The sequence below is a fragment of the Rattus norvegicus genome, chromosome 11 (genome assembly GCF_021556685.1).
Source record: "Rattus norvegicus strain SHRSP/BbbUtx chromosome 11, alternate assembly SHRSP_T2T, whole genome shotgun sequence".
Classification (NCBI taxonomy): Eukaryota; Metazoa; Chordata; class Mammalia; order Rodentia; family Muridae; genus Rattus; species Rattus norvegicus.
In genome coordinates this window covers 40,355,043-40,374,498 of record NC_141544.1, presented here as the reverse complement: position 1 = coordinate 40,374,498, position 19,456 = coordinate 40,355,043, and the positions used below count along the sequence as shown (strand labels likewise).

The window sequence follows — 19,456 nt, the reverse complement described above, 5'->3', positions numbered from 1 at the left end:
TCCTCACTACCTGCTTTAATTAGATATCTGTCTTAGAAAGGACTCAAGATCAACCATCCTCAGTGTCCACCCCACAATACCCACTTACAGTCCTGCAGTCATCACACATGATTGTACTAGTCAGTTCGCCACCGAAGATGCGGTCCACAAAACTTGGGATTGCCTTTTTCTTTTCATAATCTATAATAACAAAAAAATTACACTTATTTTTTAAAGTTAACTGGGAAAAATTTAAATAACTTATCTTAACTTTCATTTTTAATTTCTTGTCCCTATTTGTAAGCAGTGGGAGTCAACAGTATATATTCTATCACTGAGAACACAATAAACACAATGACCTTTTCATAAATAATATGTGTGTGTGTGCATGTCTTCTGGTCTGTTAATAAGAAACAAACTCCCAGTCAGTGGATGTATATTATCATCTGTCAGCAAACACCAAGGTCAGCCTCTGCCAGTCAATACTATGACTCCCTTGTTCCAGCACTAACATCTGAATACAACCAGTACTCATAAGAGATTGCAGTCCACGGATGGAGAGATGGCTCAGCAGTTAAGAGCACTGACTGCTCTTCCAGAGGTCTTGAGTTCAAATCCCAACAACCACATGGTGGCTCACAACCATCTGTAATAGGATCCGATGTCCCTTTCTGGTGTGTCTGAAGACAGAATATTCATATACATAAAATAAATAAATAAATAAATCTTTTTAAAAAAGAGAGAGATTGCAGTCCAAAAGAATATCCATAGCTTGGTCTATGAGCTCTAAAAATGAACTATTTGTATACTTAAAACCAAAACAATATAAAGCCCTAGGAGCTCTCAGGCAAAATGTTCCCTTTCATTTTCTACAATCCTATTAACACTTTTGACATGTTTAAAGTCAGAGAGTATTTTAATAACTAATCGCTTAATTTTCATAACATACAGAATGTATAAATATTACTCAAGTGGTATTTGCCCCACACGCAGAAAAATACTTTTATGCCATACGGTGCCAGGAGGCACTATTTTGTTACTAGGCAGACTCTATAGCAAGCTAAGGGGGCAGACTTGTTATGAGGTAACTGGAACCAAAGCTTTAATACTGTATCCCTTGGTCACTGTGGCCACCTACATTTTACAAAACTTACATAAGAATCAAATGTAGTTTTTGTGCTTCATCAGTCATGTGTCAAATGCTCAGCAGTTACATGTAAGTAGTTATGTCTTTATAGGAAAGCATGCAGGAGAATCCCATAATCACATTAAATTCTATGAACAAAGCCAAGTGTAGTGGCTCACGCCTGTAATTCCAGTACTCAAGAGGCTGAAGCAGAATGATCTGTGACTTCTGGCCCAGCCTGAGCTAGAGTGTCCTAAGTCCTTAAGTGACACGCGGCTAAGACAGCTTTCTGATTAGAAACCAGCTACTGATAAATAAGCCAACCTAGTGTCATTCACTTGCTGTTTGTTCATCAGAATGAGTTTCAGAAAAATAAGACTGTGATGCTACATTAATTCTATCTTTATAGATCTTAATATACTAACACATAAAAAGGATATATCACAAGTTAATTTTTCCAAAATATTTACCGCTGGAGGACTAATTAATTTTTGAAACTCAATGATGACATGGATAAATTGTTATTTAAATTATTATTTAAAATAATCCTGGGTTTGAAATATATGTGCCAGTAATCTTGTCCTAAGGTACAGAAGAATTCAACTATAGCGTTTTAATTCAAAAAGTCAGACATTACCTTTAACTTTATTTTTTACTTCTTCATCCAATTTTTCAGTAGAATTACCAAATGCTTTAAGAATTCCTTTACTCACTCTCTAAAAGTAATAAAATGAATATATATACACTATTAAATTTTAAAGTTATTTTCCTTAGAAACTATGTACTAAATTAAAGGAGTAAGTAGTAGCTCCACAAATGTACTGAGATGATCACATTTTCAAGATTAATTCAAGGAGCTGAAAGAAAACCCTGTCCTACAAAGCCTAGAAAGGAAATCTGTGAAGACAGGGGTGGTCTTAGCATCAGGACCTTAGACCTGTCCAACACTTTTTAGGACACACTATCCCTTCAGGAGAACACTAAGACACCTGATGCCAGCAAGGCTGCACCAGAGCCAGCAGAACCAGCTCCAACACTTCCTGTACTGCTGTGCCATTGCTGAGGGACTTCCTATACTGCTGTGCCATTGCTGAGGGACTTCCTGTACTGCTGTGCCATTGCTGAGGGACTTCCTATACTGCTGTGCCATTGCTGAGGGACTTCCTGTACTGCTGTGCCATTGCTGAGGGACTTCCTGTACTGCTGTGCCATTGCTGAGGGACTTGTACAGAGTAATAAAGTAGTCTACTCATAGGATGGCTGCAACACTACAAAAGGTTTCATATGAAACACAGAAGTGCCTGGTTTAAATGCAGAATTAAATGAGTTATTATTGCTGTTACTATTATTGCAATTAATTAACCTCATCCCTCCGAAATGCATTATATATCCTGGGAACTAACAAAAGTGTTTAGTTGAAAAAAGCATCCCCTGACTCTTACTCAAGTGACAACACTTCCCAGACTCAGCACTTGTATTAAACCATACTCAGAACGAGTGTGCTGCAACAAGGCCCGTCTGGGGAGAAATGTTTTCAGTGTTCTGCACCTCCGTGTAGTCTAGTGTAACAGAGTCCTTAAAGATATTATTGTTGCAGTAAACAAACAAACAAAAAATCCATTTAAGAGAATCATTCTCGAGCTCATCACTTATCCTAATGAAGAAGCACATTGGCTGGAAACCCTGGTATACGTAAGTGTTTAAAAGCACAACGGCCTCTGGGACTGGTAGGAGATGGCAGGCGAGCCCGTGGGATTACAAACAAGATTCTCAGAGTGTGCTAACTTGGTGCTCTTCCGCTCTCATCCCGTCCAATAGGTAGCGAAGCAGCTCCTGGCTGTCTTGTTGTTGGTACCCTTTAAAACGTGTTGCTCTAAAGAAAGAAATGCAGAGAAGAATGAGTCTACTACATTACAAAGCTACTTTTAAAGTCTTAAAGTAACAGTGTCTGAGTTTTCTCAAACACTGTGTCTGCTGTAAGACTAGACTAGGCAGATTTAATTATCACACAAAGCATGTTGTTTTTAAATCGGTTGGTTCTCATGCTATCGGTCATGAACTTTTCTCAGCATCTTACTGATTCACTGAAAGCACAAACAAGTGGATACTCACTTTTTACAGACCTGAGAAAAGAGCTCTTTAGGTGTCACAATTCGTTTTTTGTTCTCTTGCATCTCATTAAGAAACTGGCTCATGGCTAAAGTAAGAGGACCTGGAGGTTCAAGGTTTACTTCTAAAGGTTCCTGAAAATAGAAATAGAAATAATCCTAGTCAAACACTGGAGTCACTTATTTAACCGATATGTAACAGCCAATGATACCGATAGAGCTGACCAATGTAAACATCCGAAATGCACATCAAGAGACACAGAAACTTTCTGCTCAAAGACTCAGCCCTGGCTAAAAGGCTCCGTGGTTGCAGTCCTTGCTGACACCGGTGTTCAACCCCCAGAACTCTGTAGGTGGAAGGTAAGACTCCATTCATAACATTTTCTTCTGACCGCCATAGTTACACCATATCACAGGTACACACTCACCTCACACACAAATTTTAATAAAAAATTTAGGGCTGGAGAGATGGCTCAGTAGTTAAGAGCACTGACTGCTCTTCCAGAGGCCCGAGTTCAAATCCCAGCAACCACATGGTGGCTCACAACCATCTGTAATGAGATCTGATGCCCTCTTCTGGTGTGTCTGAAGAGAGCGACAGTGTACTTATATATAATAAATAAATCTTAAAAATTTAAAAGGGAAATTAAAGTTTATTTTAGTTTTAAATGGCTAGGACCTTATTACCTAAGAACTGAGAAAGCAAAAGCAAAATATATCTAATAACAGTGGATAAAGTAAAATTTATTTGGCTACACTACAGTTAAGTCACAGTGAAAGATGTTTAACAACAACGTGCAGGCCTCAGGCTTCACAGTGATCACCATTCACAAACACACAAGAAAACAGAAATAAAACATGGCATACATTTAGTAAGCATAAGTTCTAGTAACAGTTATTAGTCCTAAAGGATTTCTAAATAATTTAACTTAGACTGAAATAAAACCAAAGAAGGTCTCTATAAGTTCCAATTCCTCAAAATAAATTTGGAATATGTGTATTTATAAACAGGACACAAAACAACTTTTTACATGCATTTATTTCGTGTATTGAAGAATAAACCCATGTTGTGTTGGGACAAGTCAGGAAGAAAAAAAATCTGGGGGGGTCAGTTCTCACCTTCTACCATGTGATTCGAGAGGACTGAATGGACATCACCAGGCTTGGCAGCAAGTGACTTAACTACAGACACCTCCCTGGGTCAATTATTTTAAAAATCTGGCTCAGCAAGGTGAGATACACCTCTAATCTCAGAACTTGGAAAGCCAAGACAGAAGGCCTGCCAAGATTTGAGGTCAAACTTAGGTACAAGAACTGTTAGGCCAGCCAGGGCTATAGCAAGAACCTGCCTTACACAGAATAAGACAGGTAGACTGGTGCTGGTATGCCTTTAATCCCAGCACTCATAAGGCAGAGCAGTGGCTCTCTAAATTCAAGGCCAGCTTCGTCTACACAGTAATTGCAGGACAGAGGTATGTCCTAAAAATAAAAATAATGGGTTGGAGAGATGGCTCAGTGGTTAAAAGAACTGACTGCTCTTCCAGAGGTCCTGAGTTCAATTCCCAGCAACCCCATGGTGGCTCACAACCATGTGTAATGGGATCTGATGCCTTCTTTTGGTGTGTCTGAAGACAGCTCCAGTGTGCTCATATACATAAGATAAATAAATAATAAATCTTACTGTGAGTGCCAGATCAGGTGGCTCTATTTTTACAATTGTTCCAGACATCTTCACTTCTTTTAGTAGTTCTCTAAGCACTGGCGTTTGTGACAAGTTCTACAATGCAGGATGGAAACAAAGGGGCAATTAGATAGTCAAGCCATTCAAACATTAAGAGCTTAGTCTACTCAAACAGAAAACTACAGCCTGCACTGCGTTCCTCATCTCTACCTAGGAGAGGAAAGTACGACATGCTCTTCTCGGCATGCTCCAGGGCTCATGCAATCAGGTCTGAGTGCGCACATCACTTCCGAGATGCCTTCGCCTGTATGAGTAAGGTGGAACTAATGCCTGTTCCTACATCCCAGCAGTAAGTCTCATCACCACTTGCTACCATTGCAACTGCACATTTCTTTCTGTACCAGGCTACCCTGGGTTTCCCTGCTCCAAACCCATGCCTTGTGAAAGCAGAAGCCATGACTGTTTGAAACTGTTACCCCCAGGGCTTGCCAGTGTTTTACTGTCTGTCACAAACACTCGTTACATTGGATACGTGAATTCACACAGCAAGGATACAACTCAACACTGAGGGCCTGAGGGGAGAAGACAACGTGGTCACCTGCATAACAGCGTTGAAGAAACAAGTATTCCCCAAGTTGCTGAGTCCTTTCACCGTTATCTGGGAAGCAGAGTCCAAGGGGATGTTTTCTTTAGCCATGCTTTCCGATTTTTCTCTCTCTTGTTCATTTTTACTCTCTTTCTCCAATTTTTTATTTTCAAGCTCAATGTGTCCATTATTTTTCTCTGCTTTGAAAAGGAGAAAAAGAGGATTTGGCAAAGTACAGAATATGCCCAAGCCAAATGTAAAGTTACATTTAGATAGAAAATCATAATAGAATTTCTCATTTTAACTAGTATCAATTATTGGCATTGATTTGACTGACGATAAGTAGTGGTAAGCTCACAGAAGTGCTAAATGTTCAGAGCTGATGATATATGCAAGTGTGACAAGTGTAAAAATAGACTATGCTCGGATATAAAACCTTCCATTTATCATATAAATATTCCTATACATGAATGTATCTTACCATATACAATTAGAGCACAGAAAATGTGAGCATAATATTGATATATTCAAATGAACTCTACTAACTAAAAATCAATTCTGACATAAATAAACAACTGTGGTTTGAGAAAGAAAGGTACCTCTCCACACGAGCAGCTAAATTAGCTTAAAGCAAACACTGTACACACAGTGCCAATTCACTTAATTATCAGGAACTAAAAATGTGACATTAGAAAATGCCACAAATACCAAATGCTAAGAGGTAGCAATACACACTGTTAATCCCTGCATTTGGAAGGCAAAGGCAGGCAGGTTTCTGTGAGTTTGAGGCCAGCCTGGTCTACAGTACTCGTTCCAGGACAGCCAGGGCTACACAGAGAAACCCAGTGTTGAAAAACCATAGGTAGGTAGGTAGGTAAGTAGGTAGACATACAGACAGACAGACAGACAGACAGATGCCCGCCTAGCATAAATTATGACTAGGGTTTGATTCCTAGCACCTCATAAAACCAAAGAGTGATGGTGTATGTCTGTAAACCTATTACTTGAGAGGTAAAGACAGGAGGATCAAAAGCTTAGTACCTTCCTTGACTACATGTAAGGTCAGTAATGGCTATAGCAAACCCTATCTCCAGCCTGCCAGGGTGGCACATGCCTTTAATCCCAGCGTTTGGGAGGCATAGGCAGTCAGTTATATGACTTCCAGGTTGGAATAGCCAGGGTTTCAAAAGACAAAAACAACAAAATACCTTTTCTAAAAATCAATGTGTGTGTGTGTGTGTGTGTGTGTGTGTGTGTGTGTGCGCGCGCGCGCGCATGTGTGTTCCTCCCTCACCCCATCCCTTTGTCTTAGCCTGAAAACAGCAGGAGGCACTTCCTGGACATCCATTGGCAATGACAGTCAGAGAATCTGGAAGATGCTCTTCACTCTCCCAGCTGTCTTTCAGTTTCAAATCCCAGTTTTGCCCCCAGCTTTGTAGCAAACACTCTGCTGAGGCCTCTCCTTCCTATCTTCGCCCATTTCCAGAGAATCATGCAGACCTTCATAGCACCCCCAGCTTTCCTCCCTCCTCTGGACCCTCTCAGCCCCATCCCTTGTTAGGCCATTCCTATATCTCTGTGTTGACTCCCAATCTCTAGAAACACTTTCTACTTAGGATCCAAAGTGGCCACACCTGATGGGGTCTCAAAGCACTCCCTATGAGGCAACCCTCAGCCACCATAATCTCCTGAGATTCCAAAGCACAGGGCTTGGATAGGTCTGTACCAGATGGAGTCCTAGTTCTCACAGTGGAAGTAGACACATGACCCAATCCTTAACCCAGAAACTATCTTCAATGAGAACCATTCGAAAATGAAGAATCAGCCTGACAGGGTAACCCACCACTCTAAAAGGCAGGTTCCATGCATGCCCGGCAGTAGATGACCAACACAATATAACAGTTTTGAAGGGTGTCTTCTAATGCTTTATGAGATCTTTTCCCCTCTCCCTCACGGGTCCTTTGAGTAGTCATTATGATTCCCAGTGTCTGTGTATGTGGGCATGTGTGTTCCTGCAACTCTGTGTTCCTTGTGCCTTCCTTATGCTTTTCCTTTAGCTAAGTTTTTTGTTTGCATTGTCCTATTCCAACTTGTTTTTGTTTTATCTTATTTTTTGTCTTCTTCTTTAGATTCTAGGTTGTTTTCTAAGGATAGAGAAAGGATACAGATTTGTATGGGAAAGAAAGACCAAGAGAATCTGAGAGGAGTTGAGGGTTGGGAGAGGAGAAACTGTAATCAGAATATATTATATTTAAAAAAAACTATTTGCAATAAAAGGAAAATCCTTTTACACTTACACACACACACACACACACACACACACACACACACACAGGTTTATAGTAAGCTCTAGATCGGAGTTAGGAGAAGTTTGATCTTTAATGACCTTAGTCCAGGCCCTTTATCACATATGACTAGATCATTTCTTACATTCTATTTAATTGTAACACCACAAATAGTTTCTCAGTTTAAAAGGAGTTACAGCTAACATTGCTTGCTATATGCAATACTGGAGGTAACGTATCAACTGGGTGTGAGTCATACCCCTGTAATCCCAGTAAACAGAAGGCGTAGGGGGCTAAAGGAATGAGTATATACGCGGCTACACAAATGTAACATTGCCATACCTGGTAAGGAACATAGTGGTTTTGGGTTTTTACCTGGTTTTGAAGTTATTCTGCCAGCTTGCTTTCTAACATAATCAACCACTTGGCCCAGCCGGTTTGAACTGCAGTACTTGATTTCCTCATCACACTTGTAACACCTGTAACCAGAGAAGAACATTGACAAACTGACAACTGCAAGACGGAGGGACAATCCTAACTGTCAAATCATTCTACTAAAAACCACCAAAGGAGGGCTCAGTGGATAAAAGTGCTTACTTCAAAATTCTACAACCTGACTCCAACCCCCAGAACCAATGGAGGAGAGAACTGATTCTCCACACATGCACTATGGCAAGCCTGAACAACAGGGTTCACACATGTGCACATACATACACACAAACACATCACATACTCAATAATCTAAAAATTGTAGACAAAATTAAAAATAAAAAAGTTTCCGTGAGGGCTGGAGGAACAGCTCAATAGTTATGTACTATTTCTCCAGAAGACCCAAGTTTGGTCCCCAGGACCCATGTTGGCCAGCACACAACTACCTGTAACTCTAGCCCTGGGAATTCTATAACGTCTGGCCTCTAAGGTACCTGCACTTATAAGCCAAATCTTCACAGACATATACATATACAGAGCTTAAAATAAAAAATAGGTTTTAAAAATGTGTCTCAATACAACTAAGTACGCATTTTAAGCCTGGTTTATTAATAAAATTCACCACAATTACGGCTACACATAAGTAGAATGGAAATTCCAAAGACAGGGTACATCGTTAAAATGAAAAGGTGTTTTTTGTCATTTTTCTCCATATAAGGTTCCAGGAATGGATCAGTCTCATCATGCTAGGCAAGTGCTCTGTAGCCAAGTCACCCTTGGTCCAGTAAGTCTTTTCTGTCCTGGGAGGACAGCTCAGTGTATAACGGCACTTGCTACATGGGAATCTGAGTTTGATGCCCTATATGCCTGCACTTGCCTGTAACTCCAGTATCATCCAGTGGAGGTTCCTGGCTAGCTAGCCAAACCAATCAGCCAGCCAGTCAATACAAACAAGAACCCAATAACCTTCCTGTTCTGTGAGAGAGACGGTCTCATGCTGTAAGGTGGTGAGCAAGGTTTGGCCGCCGCACACACAACATGCACACGAATATGTATGGACTGCATGGTCTTGTAAATACATCTTGTGAATACATTTAAACTACAGGCCAATGCCAATAAGATTAACAAAGTTTACAAGTGACAGATGATACTCGGAGGATACTGCTGCAAAGTCAGTTCTTAATGAAATAAAAATCAGTTAATAATATTACAATTTAGAAGACACAACACCATAAACGGCCTGACAATGGTTTTGTGGAAATTCATTCTCCTTTTACTGTATTCTCATGTATTTGAAGTGTGTAATTCCTGTCCCTATGTTTAAATTGAAACAATTCCACAAGAAGAAGACAAGGAGGGGTTGGGGATTTAGCTCAGTGGTACATCGCTTGCCTAGCAAACGCAAGGCCCTGGGTTTGATCCCCAGCTCCGGAAAAAAAAAAAAAAAAAAGAAAAAGACAAGGAGGTGACGATCCCCACACCTTCTGTGTGTTCATTTTTCTGTTCTGCAGTACTACATGACAAACAGGTACAAGTTTTCTTCTTGCTCTTAAACACTTTGAGTAGTTTCATTCTCTAGTATTTTAATCATCTCTAGAGCATAGGAATAGGAGTTGAGGCTCACCAGACGCTCCAGTTGTCCAAACTAAGCACCAGGTAGTGAGGTTCAGACCTTGGTGTTGTGTAGTGCTTCAGGGCATGCTGCTCCTGGGAATCTCTGCCACAGCCCTAGGGAGTAATGATCAGAAGCCTCAAAGCCAAAGACTCAGCACATCAATGTACAACCCATCGTGCACATTAATGTATAACCCATCATGAATATACAAGTACTTCAAGAACTTTGTTAATCCTACAATCTCAAAACTAAGGTAGCTCACCAGGAAACTTGCTTCCCCAGGACCTACTAGAGAGAACGTATTCCTTCTACCTGCCTTCTGACCTCCACTGTGGAACACCTGGGCACGATTCCTCCCTCGCTTGTGCACACACATATGCTCATACCAGACAGCCCACACATACCAGACACCTCACATATAGCACAGATACCCCACACAGACAGCTAGAAGAAAGACTGAAGATATAAGTGATGAATTATATCAATGGCAAAGTCTAGCTACTGTATTGCACCAATTTTTAAAAATATTACCACTGGGAGAAGTTGAACAAAATGTGTAAGAGTATGTGTGTAAAGTTTTAGGACTGTAATTGCATTTGAATCTGTAATTATCTTCATATAATTTCAACTTTTTTTTTTTTGGTTCTTTTTTTTCGGAGCTGGGGACCGAACCCAGGGCCTTGCGCTTCCTAGGCAAGCGCTCTACCACTGAGCTAAATCCCCAACCCCATAATTTCAACTTTTAAATAATGGGGGACTAGCTTGACAAATGGCTGAGCCACAAAGGACACACACTGTTCTTCCAGCTCATTCCCAGAACACACATCAGGTGGCTCACAACTGCCTTACTACCAGTTTCAGGGGATGTGACAACCTCTTTTGGCCTCTATAAACACCCACATTCAGGTGCACACACAGTCTACCAAAGACACATAATTAAAAATAAATCTTAAAATATTTTTTCAAAACTTAGTTGTCTGTTTCATCTTGTAGTTTCATGGTAAGACTGAGCAGTCCAGTTTCCTAACAGACTCACCACCAGTTGGGCATGGTGACTCACAGCCTTTAATTTCAGTATTGAAGAGGCCAAGGTTGATGGAACTCTGAGTTCAAGGCCAGCCTGTTCTGTATAGTTAGTTCCAGGCCAGCCAAAGTTACATATTGAATCCCTGTCTCAAAATACGTAGGTAGACAAATAAACAGATGGATAGATGACAGACAGACACACACAGATAGATAAACATGCCACCATTTAATGGAGACTAAGGGCCTGAGCTTTAGTACTTCAACCATATCAGTAGGCTGATGATACACGGTAGATAATGAGATGCACCAGCCAGATCAGCCCAAGACCAATGGACTCACTTCTCCACCTGCCTACACTGTAGCTTGATCATGGTAGCAACCCAACCACCCATACCCAGAATTATCCCCAGAGGGAGCTGCCTTGCAGAAGCTTACAACCTCTCTGCAGGAGCAGAACCTGTGTGCACAGGCACAAAGACCTAGCCTTTGCCTTTATTCAGGACACATGCCAAGGGTCAGAGTCGCTCTAAAACCTTCACGTGCTCTGTTGCAGCTGTTTCTTCATCCCCCTCTGTCTACTCCTATTCCTTCACTGTTACAACTACGGTACCTCAGACAACCCTCCCAAACACCAACATAAAAAAAATTTTAGTGTCAGAATCTGCTGACTAGAGAGCATGACCTATGACTGCTGGCATTAGTCAGCCAGACTGTGTTTTTATATAGGACCCACCCAGAGCTTCCTATATTCTCGTGCTTCTTTAAGTCTGAGCATACCTGATGGCCACATTTAAGACACAGCCAAACCGAAGGGTCTTCTGCTTCTTCCTCAGATTTATCTTTCACTTTATTGTCAGTCTTACAGTCTTGGCAGATATTCCATTCCACATTTACCAAAGCTTTTTTCAAATTACCTTGTTCCAACCCTTTTCTAAGGTGTCTGCACATTGGTTCTATTGAATTAGAAAAAAGAAAGCAATACATAAGATTACATTTGGCTTTTAATTGTCAATATTGAAGTGGCCCCAAATTTCAACATCAGCTCTCAGACTATGAGAACATCCGTCGTCCTGTCTGACGTATGAACATTAGGAGGCTCTCAGAGAAGGACGCCTGTGTGTGCTTGTGGCAGGGTGGGCTCTATCAGCTGAGCTCTGTGCTTTCTAAACATCAGCCCCAAGGAGGAAAGACCAGCGGATAAGCAGTCCCTCCCAACTCCTTGTTTTCTTTGTGGTATTAGGGAAAGACTGTGTCCTCACACACTGGCAAAGATGACCACTAAGTTACATCCAAACTCTTCTAAGAAAGCATTTTCACAAACTTGAAATTGATTTATTTTTATTTTTTTATTTAGCATGTATACAGCTTTCTGTCTGCATGTATGCCTGCAGGCCAGAAGAGGGCACCAGATCCCATTACAGATGGATGTGAGCCACCAAGTGGGTGCTGGGAACTGAACTCAAGACCTATGGGAGAGCAGATAGTGCACCCCCCCAACCCCCCAGAGCTGAGGACCAAACCCAGGGCCTTGTGCTTGCTAGGCAAGCGCTCTACCACTTAGCTAAATCCCCAACCCCTAGACAGTGCTCTTAATCTCTAAGCCATCTCTCCAGTCCCTGAAATTGATATTTTTTAGCTTGATTTATTTCTATTTCTGTATAAATGTGTGAATGTGTATGAATGTGTGTGCATGCAGAGCAAGCCTAGCAGGCAGGAGAGTGTTGGCAGCTTGGAATGCCTGTGGGGAACCTCGGTTATGTGGGTACTGTAATTCAAACACCAGTCCTTAGGACTACACAGCCAGAACTCTTAACCAGGAGCAGTCTTGAAGGGACAAATTTTTATTTTGATGACCTAAATGCAATCACATCTACAAATTTATCTCTATTTCTCTATTCTCATAAAAATAAGGCCTTTTATCATATTATTTTTTTTTAATCTTTGAAGGACAGGAAACTAAATTCATTCTGTAACACACACTCTTCAGCCACATTATGCCAGTTCTGTTTTTAGAGAATCTAAAAGTTACCAACTTTCACCTCTTCCTTCTTGAGCAGCTCATATTCCAGCAGGAATAGAAACTAAGGCAATGAATAAGAATTCCCCAAACTGACCATCCACTAGGAAAAAAGTCTAATGATGCAAAAATGTCAAGAGGTAGATAAGGTAAAATACTGAAAGACATTTGCAGTAACCCAAGTCTCTGATATTGATTAGTGCATCCTATAAGCTGTTTTAAATCTATTATCTCATTTAACCCTTACAATTACCTAGAAGGAAGGCAGTACTAATCCTAATGACAAATGAGAGACCTAAGGTTAGCATGGAAGAGCGAATAACCACTGAGTGACTGTGCCGGAGCTTGAACTCACAACGCACTGAAACCCTGTCCTCAGCACTGAGAGGCGCCAGGCTGAGGAGCCACACCTTTAAATCCCCGCATTGAGGAGGCAGAAGCAACTGGATTCCTGGTCAGTTCAGGCCACCCTAGTCTACACATGGAGTTATAATCCAGCAAAAATCACATAAGAAGGCCCTGTTCTAAGAGAGATAGATGATGGGTGGATGGATGGACAGACAGACGGACAAACAGATACATATCACAAACCAAAAAGACCAATTCCCATATAAAAGTGTGTAAAAATGTGTGCTATCTCTGTAAATGGTGGAGCCATACAATGTACTCAAAAGACAGCCATACTTGAGACTGGAAATCAAGTTCAGGACAAGTGATTAAAGGGTATCGGAGCGGGGCTGGGGATTTAGCACAGTGGTAGAGCGCTTGCCTAGCAAGCACAAGGCCCTGGGTTCGGTCCCCAGCTCCGAAGAAAAGAAAAAGAAAAAAAAAAAAAAAGGGTATCGGAGCCATTCTGAACAATTTGAGCAGTTTGATGGAAACTAGTCAAAGAAATCAATCAAGTAGCACAATTGGCTTCCTGTCCAATAAACACAGATCAAGTTAATACAAATAAAGTATTTGTGTGGAAAAACCACTGAATCCTAGTAAAGAAACAGAGATTGGAGAAGGGAGAAGAAATATCTTCTTTTTTTTTTTTGGTTCTTTTTTTCGGAGCTGGGGACCGAACCCAGGGCCTTGCGCTTCCTAGGTAAGCGCTCTACTACTGAGCTAAATCCCCAGCCCCAAGAAATATCTTCTAAAACATTAAATGAACAATAAATTTTACAATTGATACTGTCAAGTATTAGTAAAGGTTCAGGAAAATAAGCATTTTATTGTACAATTAAGGACTATTATTGTTCCTCTGAGAACAATAAAACTTAACAGTAGCGGACTAGCTAAATAAATGATAGCATATACAGCCATGGTCCTTTATATCAAAAGTGATATAAGGCTGGAGAGATGGCTCATCAACAGTAGTAGTCGTAGAGGCTACTAGCTACTCTTGCAGGGTCAAGTCCCAGCACCCACACAGCAGTTCATAACTGTGTATAGATCCAGTTTCAGGAAATCCAATGCTCTGTTCTAGCCCCACTAGGCAGCAGACAGACAGACACATGGTGGAATTACCACACCTTCCAGCAAAGCACCCATTACACATAAAGTAGTTTTTAAAAAGATGAATGTAGAAGGCAAATGACACATACAGCAAAGACTACGACAAGGGCCAGCCTGGTGTGCGGGACTGAGGACCCAAATTAAAATCCCAAACCCATAGGGGCTGGAGAAAAGCTACTCCTGAAAGCTATCCACACATTTACACTATGGCACACAGATGCTACTCCCCCTCAATACAAACACATACCACACACATACAGTAATAAAATCTAAGCTGGGTGTGGTTGTGTATGTCTTAATCTTAGCACTAAGGGGCAAAAGCAGGCAGACCTCTGAGTTCATCACCAGTCAGGGACAGTGAAACCCTATCTTAAAAAGAAAAGGGCTGGAGGTGCTGGAGAGATGGCTCAGTGTTTAAGAGCATGGGCTGCTCTTTCCAGAGGACCAGTGGTTCCAATCCCAGCACCCATGTGATGCTTCACAACCAGGTTTATAAACTCGTTCCAGAGGATTCAGGTTCTCTTTTGGCCTCCACAGGCACTGCCCAGACATGGTATACAAAAGATATGCATACAGTCACAAGACTCATATACATAAAATGTAAAACTAAAAATAGATGAATAAATATGGTTGGGATGAGAGCTCAGTGGTTCCTGTGCTCTTCCAAAGGACCTGTGGTTCCAATTCTAGCACCCACATGGCAGACAACAACCAGCACGATGTACAACTCCAGAGGTTCTGACACCCTCTCTGGCCTCCACAAGCACTGCCCACAAATGCTTCAGTGGCATACATGCAGGGAAAATGGCTTTAAATAAAAACTTAACAATAGTAGAACCCTGATTACACAACAGTACAGACATTGCCTACACATCACTCATGGGGGCTGGAGAGATGGCTCAGCAGTTAAGAGCACTGACTGCTCTTCCAGAGGTCTGGGGTTTGAGTCCCAAAGTCTATGTGGTGTCTCACAGCCATCTGCAACTCCAGTTACAGGAGATGTAATGCCCTCTTCTGGTCTGTGTGAGCACTGCATACACACACCGTGTCTTACCATTAAATACACACAAGAAAAAGCACCAGTACCCATAAAAATAAACTTAACATTTAGTTATAGTAACAGGCTTTAACAACAATCGACAAAACATACCTGTAGATTCAGAAGAAGCCTTTTCTGGAACACTTTTCCCCTTTGTTCGTTTCTTTCCCATGTTGGCACTTTATGGAATGCTCACTGACACAAAATTACAATCTAGAAAACAAGATAAATTCAACTTGACAAAAACCAAAAAGACAAAATATGAAAGAACAAAATGATTTCTACAGTTTATCAGATAAAGATTCAAGTAAGCTACAGGCAATGCTTTGTATGTCTATCACACTCACAACTCAAAAACACCACCGGGACACACCAGCCATCATACTTTTAACACCACTGGGACACACCATGACACTTTTAATAAGAGCCCCCTAAGTACACAGAATAGACAGGACCATCCTGTTTTCGGAGCATCGGGAAGTGACAAAGATGTTTTCTACAAATGAAAGTGAAGGCTCTCAGTCTTCTTATCTCTATCTCGAAATGCTTCAGTGCTAACGCAAACAGGTATTCAACTCTTCACCACATAAATAGCATTCTACAATCAGCTAGCAAAGTTTAAAAGATTGCATGAAAACTTAAAAAGACAAACAAAAGTACACAATTCTCTTTACAAACCTGCCTTCAGATATGAACTAAGAATTGACTGCCGATTTATGTCACCAACAAACTCCCATTTGGTAGCCTATGGCTAAAATTTGAAAATATCAAGAGAATTCTAAGGAATTACAAGCCTATCTTTAAACATTAACTTTGAGAATCTGTACTTGACGTGCTTCAAAGTGACTTTAGGCTAAAAACTTGGTAACTGCCATAGAAAGTTACTTTAACTTGAGATGTTTATTAAAAGTTTGTGCAAATGGGAAATAGTATCTGGAGGAAATAGGTCACTTAATTCTACTTTTTACAGGTGCTCTACCATTAAATACACCCAGTCCTACTTCAAGTTAATTTTAATCTTAATTTTCATTAACATTCTGGCATAGTCTTGCAAGTATTTCTTTAGCTCCTGACGGGATGGTGTTATTAAGGATGGCCACATAAAAAACAGGAGCCAAGTGAAGTAATTCTTTTTTTCTTTTTTAAGATTTATTTATTTACTATATATGAGTACACTGTAGCTGTCTTCTGACACACACCAGAAGAGGGCATCAGATCCCATTACGGATGGTTGTGAGCCACCATGTGGTTGCTGGGAATTGAACTCAGGACCTCTGGAAGAGCAGTCAGTGCTCTTAACCACTGAGCTATCTCTCCAGCCTGAAGTAATTCTTTTAAAGAGAAAATTTTCATTCAGCTCTTTGTCCTCTTCAGTGCCAGATACTAAATCTGGGCCTTGTGTATGCTGGACAAAATGCTAGGGAACTACTGTACTAAGCCAGAAACCCTTCCTTTACCAAGGATCATCTAAAATGTTGTAAAAAACAAAACAAAAAAAACAAAAAAAACCTGATGAGTGCTAAAGATGTAGCTCAACATGTAGAGTGCGTGCTGACCATGCACAAAGCCCTGGCTCAATCCTCAGAGCACACACGAGCTAAGCGCAGTGGTGCACACAGCCCTACACTCAGAAGGTTCAAGGTCATAGTCATCGCTGAGCTGAGGTCAACCTGGGATATATGAGACCTTGCAATAAACAAAGAGCACAAAGTATGTAAGCTATATAAAATACTACAGTACTCTTTCAGGGAAAAAAGGCCCAACTCCTTGCCTCCAAGCTGTACCTATAAACTGTACCACATTAGTGCACATCTTCAAATAATGCCACTTGTATTACGTCACTCTAAAGAAGCCATTAAATAGCCAGAACATCTAAGTTTATACTCTGGAACTTGTCCCTTTCAACCGGACTCCCATAATTCCTCAATAAAAGCAACTAATGAGACAGTGCCTTTCCAAAACCATCATGTCTGATCTTCACGATAGTCTTTTAAATGACGATACTCACTAAAAAAAAAAAAGAAAGAAAGAAATTTAGAAACAAAATCACTCACACTCAAGAGATCCAACCACCTCTGCCTCCCACAGTGCTAGGTTAAAGGTGTGTGCTGACACCACCACCAGGTTTCAATGAAGCTTTAAGAAAACCTTCATAAGCCAAGTTCCAGGGCAGTCTGGTGTATGGAGGGAGTTCCAGGACAGCCAAAGTTACACTGACACCTTGTCTCGAAGAACAAGGGAAACACACACACACACACACACACACACACACAGAGAGAGAGAGAGAGAGAGAGAGAGAGAGAGAAAGAGAGAGAGACAGAAAAAAGGTATGAACTAGCCTTTACCTGTTTCTCTATCCTCTATCACAGTCACAGTAAACTGCTTTTCAGATCTATAATCTGAGCATGCTAATTTCTTCTCTCTCTGTAATCTGAAGCTTCAGAAGAAAGAACTGGTTCTGGGCCGAATTTTTATGTTGCTTATAGCATACTGTGAGTACATAGGTCCTCAAGAAAAACTTCCTCCCTTAACAGCACACACCTTTAATCCCAGCACTGTGGGATAATGGCAAAAGTAGGAAGTTACAAAGTTTCAGGCCAGCTGGAGTGAGGAGAGAGAGAGAGAGAGAGAGAGAGAGAGAGAGAGAGAGAGAGAGAGAGAGAGAGAGAGAAAGCGCAGACATCAATTAAATCATAAGCCTGCAGTTGTGAAGACAGAGCTAGAAAATCTGGTTTAAGGACTGCAGTTTCCCTTGAGACAGCAGAGGAACACATGAAAGACAAATTTTAATTAGGGCAACCAGTTGGCCTGAGGAGTCCGTCGCTGCTATTGAAGGAGCTACAGTAAAACTCTGACAGCTGTGAAGGTCACTGATGAGTCGTGGGAAAGGGTGCTATAAAACATTAATACTGTCAGGCACAGTTCAGGTGGGCTTTCAGATAAGAATTGTCACCTTAGTCCAATTACCCGCTCGCGGCTCCCTTCACTGAACCCAAAACTCCAGTTGTCAGCCTCCAATTAAGCCAACTGCTCTCCTTTTCTTCCCTCCCAGTCTTCCTCTGCCTACGCAACGCCAACACGAATCCGTAAGGGGGGAAAAACCCTGTCAGCAGGTCTCTCGACAACGTGGCTTTCGAGTTTGGACGTAGGCTGTCACCCATAGGTGACAGCACCAGCCGCGCTTACAAAGCACACAGTGTCTCCGGGCGCTCTCCGGAGCTCGTCCGCCAACCACTTAGCCGTCTTCCCGGCGCCCGCGGACCCCACCAACTGCTCGGCGCCCACGGGGCAGGCTGGGGTACACAGGCCCGGGCCACCGGCACCCCATGTCACCGGCCGCCCCGGGAGCCAACAGCACTCGCAGCAGATGAGACCGAGGCGCGACAGGCAGGGAGGGAGGGCGAGGGACGCGACCGGTACTCACCCGGTGAGACGGCGCCCATAACTGCCTCCCGCGACGGGCCCGGAGCCGGCCGCCAGCTCCGCTTCCTCCAGGTGACGAATAGAGAGCGACGCGGTGGAACCAGTCACCCTCCAGGAGAGGCAACTTCCGGAACTCGGCATTGTGGGAAATGGCTCGGCCTCCTGTGGGTAGTTCGCTGACCGCTGGGATCCCGGCTCCAGTGTCAACTGTGGAGTTATTTAAATCTTCCTAGAGGGTGGATAACAGAAGCTGGTCTATGGCTTCGAAAATCCTGCATGGTTACCTCTCTTAAACACGTTATTTCTGCAGGATGGCCAAGAAAGCAACTTATAAGCGTCTCTCATTTTCCCTAATCCTGTCCCAATCGCTTATAAAAGTGAGTGTTCCTTCCTCCAACCCCAGTCTTCACCTTGCTGACCTTGCCAAAACTGACAGGAATTCAAGGGAAATGTTACAGTGTAAACTCCTGAATATTTACAGTTCGTTGATGAAAAACGGCAACTACACACTTTGTGACAAGTCTCTTGTACGGCGAATTAAGCGGACCACAGTAGCAAATTAGGCAAGAACTAAGCAACACAGTAAAAGAACAGTTGATTGTGTATGCGAGTGGATGCCATAAAGGAACGACTTGGGCTGGA

The 19,456-nt window shown here is 41.8% G+C and overlaps 1 protein-coding gene across 7 annotated transcripts in view; it reads right to left on the bottom strand.

Moving 5' to 3' along the window:
- The window catches only part of Usp16 (ubiquitin specific peptidase 16), a 29,074-nt gene extending 10,157 nt beyond the window's left edge, over positions 1-18,917 (bottom strand). Inside the window, 11 exon segments of one of the 7 annotated variants that reach the window (NM_001100501.1) lie at positions 89-180; positions 1,743-1,821; positions 2,891-2,978; positions 3,218-3,348; positions 4,895-4,990; positions 5,493-5,677; positions 8,141-8,244; positions 9,819-9,922; positions 11,613-11,788; positions 15,503-15,604; positions 18,816-18,917. In NM_001100501.1, coding sequence (NP_001093971.1) covers positions 89-180; positions 1,743-1,821; positions 2,891-2,978; positions 3,218-3,348; positions 4,895-4,990; positions 5,493-5,677; positions 8,141-8,244; positions 9,819-9,922; positions 11,613-11,788; positions 15,503-15,563 — 1,116 coding nt within the window. In that variant the 5' untranslated portion in view covers positions 15,564-15,604; positions 18,816-18,917. 7 annotated transcript variants of the gene reach the window in all.
- Positions 18,918-19,456: the final 539 nt, after the last annotated feature.